Here is a 2,988-nt window from a genome sequence, read left to right as displayed (position 1 = left end):
TTAGGGAAATAGGGGAAGTGGAAGTACTACGAACAATACGACTGGAACACCGATTGCCGTCCTAACCTTTATTGGCCAAATTAAAAGCTAAGCGTCAGCAAGGACAAATAGAAAACAACATAATAGAAAGTAACAAACACAACCGACGAACCAACTTCGCCAACAGCAAACAAAAAACTGATGAACTTGACAACCAAGAACTAAATGAGAATACCTTGAAATATGATGCTGATACCGCTACATACGAGATGTGCAGAGAAAGTAAATCCGAAGCGGAGAAAGTTCACCACATCACCACATTCATCGTAGTAGAATTCGGTGAACTATCTGCAACAAGTGTAACACTGGTGGACCAGATGCGGTGACACAGAGGTCATCGAACTCCGAATGAAAGGCTGGGTGAGGCTAATCTATAGGGTGAGGCCGGTGAGGTTAATGTGAGGTGGGTAGCTTGTCGCCGAATGAAGGGTACAAACCTCCATCACTAAAACCCTTGGCAGTAGTTGGTAGTTATAAAGTGACGTTCAAAAACGATTGCTCATATGCTGAGAGCTGAGACATTACAGAAATACTACTAATACTAAGTAGATAATTTTGAAATTTAATGAAAAAAGTTCAATTTATCATTCTATCAATAATTAACCAATGGGGCACAACCAAATGACAATTTTTTTCGAGGTAGAGTCCTATTCCGATGTAAAAGTACCCAAAAAGTGCATTGGCGCACTCAAAAACATCCAAAACGGTCCCTAAATCCCCTAAAATGTCGCTCAAAGGTCGCAAAAAAAAAATAACGTTGAAGCAGCCATGGTTTACGACCTCGCATGAACTGACGTCATCACGAAAAAATGGCTGCCCGCAAAAATTATAGGGGCTCAACCAAATGACAATTTTTTCGAGATAGAGTCCTATTCCGATGTAAAAGTACCCAAAAAGTGCATTGGCGCACTCAAAAACATCCAAAACGGTACCTAAATCCCCTAAAATGTCGCTAAAAGGTCGCAAAAAAAATAACGTTGAAACAGCCATGGTTTACACATGAACTGACGTCATCACGAACTGACACATGAACTGACGTCATCACGAAAAAATGGCTGCCCGCAAAAATTATAGGGGCTCAACCAAATGACAATTTTTTCGAGATAGAGTCCTATTCCGATGTAAAAGTACCCAAAAAGTGCATTGGCGCACTCAAAAACATCCAAAACGGTACCTAAATCCCCTAAAATGTCGCTAAAAGGTCACAAAAAAATAACGTTGAAACAGCCATGGTTTACACATGAACTGACGTCATCACGAACTGACACATGAACTGACGTCATCACGAAAAAATGGCTGCCCGAAAAAATTATAGGGGCTCAACCAAATGACAATTTTTTTCAAGATAGAGTCCTATTCCGATGTAAAAGTACCCAAAAAGTGCATTGGCGCACTCAAAAACATCCAAAACGGTACCTAAATCCCCTAAAATGTCGCTAAAAGGTCACAAAAAAATAACGTTGAAACAGCCATGGTTTACACATGAACTGACGTCATCACGAACTGACACATGAACTGACGTCATCACGAAAAAATGGCTGCCCGAGAAAATTTTGGGAGATTCAAAAATCTAAAATTTCAAAAGAAGAATTCTCCTCTTAGGAAACATCACATGAAAATAAAGATCTGGCAGAAAACGGAGTCAAAGATGAAGGAGAAGATGGAGAAGACAAGAAAATCAAAGGTAATTTCCACCACCTTGTCTTGTTCCAGGAACTAGATTTGTACTTTGCAATAATGTACACTTTGCCCATGATCTTGCATGAATGATTTTTGATTGATCAAATGTTGGAAATCGTGCAAAGATCTAAAATTTAAATCCAAAGAAACTGGACTAAATAAGTAATCAATCCGATTAATTAACCTAATTAACTCTTTGTTTAAAGGTTAAAATTATGAAATTTGATCGCCGTATTCTGAGTTTATAGGTAGACTAAAATCTTGGTTTACGGTTCAAGTTCTAAACTTTGGATCACATTTAATCTCAAACTTGTGGCCCGGATATCAGTGATTGCTCACCTAAGGCCCGTTGCACACACATCGGTTTTGGACGACCGATTTTTTTTACCGGTCATCCAAATTCCAATAGTGACCGGCACCGATCACCGGTCGGCGTGTGTGCAAGGTCCCATTCCGACGTGTGCTTCACTATTGGAATTTGGACGACCGGTAAAAAATCGGTCGTCCAAAACCGGTGTGTGTGCAACGGGCCTAAGAATTTAGAGTTCAGAATTTTAGATGATAGTTTCGCCAACATAACATTGTACCGTTGTAGACCCCGACTCACCAAGTGCTACGCCAGGCGAGGAAAACGGGGTGAAAAAAGCTGAAGATCCCAGCTCAAGTCCAGGTAAAATAATGGCCACGCTCTTGTCTTCTGGGTGTTCAAGTTATACTAACCCTTACGTATTCTTGAGAGTTCATTGCAACGGTCGTTACATTAATTAGACTTACTTTATCATGGACACTCGTTGCTTTAAGTTGAAAGTCCAGAAGAGGTTAGGTAGTAGTAGTAATAATAATAGTGCTTATTTATACTGCTCGCATAGGACTGAAAAGTCCCTTTACTCCAGCAGTAGGCTACTACTATTATTGTGGTCAAATTCTTAAATTATATTGAGGATAAAATTCCATACCTCGGCTGGGATTGAACCCACGCCCTCGTGTTTACCAGGCGAGCGCCTTGACCACTACACCACCGAGGCAGGCCGAACCTCAACCCTGGTATTTACTTCCCTAAAGCTGTGTCCACACATGGTCGTCGGCGGTCGATCGACGAGGTGAATCTATGTTGTCAAGGCAGTGTGTACGGTTTCAGTGGACGTCGATCGACGGCCGTCGACTATTATTTATTTCGACTATTATTTCCATCCACCCCTGGTGGGCGATTGAAAGGGGGCACCTGCCGGCTTTTGCCTCAATACCCCGTTCATTCCTCATTTCTTCCAT

General features: G+C 41.3%; 1 protein-coding gene across 1 annotated transcript; it reads left to right on the top strand.

The window, feature by feature from the left end:
* The first annotated feature begins 248 nt into the window (after positions 1–248).
* Positions 249–2,523, top strand: LOC113466823. The gene is made up of 3 exons (XM_026822522.1): positions 249–347; positions 1,642–1,723; positions 2,315–2,523. The coding sequence occupies exons 1-3, from the start codon at positions 249–251 to the stop codon at positions 2,485–2,487; spliced, it is 354 nt and encodes a 117-aa protein (XP_026678323.1). The 3' UTR covers positions 2,488–2,523.
* The last annotated feature ends 465 nt before the right edge of the window (positions 2,524–2,988 follow it).

The sequence above is a fragment of the Diaphorina citri genome, unplaced genomic scaffold, assembly GCF_000475195.1.
Source record: "Diaphorina citri unplaced genomic scaffold, Diaci psyllid genome assembly version 1.1 scaffold338, whole genome shotgun sequence".
NCBI lineage: Eukaryota > Metazoa > Arthropoda > Insecta > Hemiptera > Psyllidae > Diaphorina > Diaphorina citri.
Note: the sequence above shows the minus strand (reverse complement) of the source record. Positions and strands in the feature narration are given on the sequence as shown.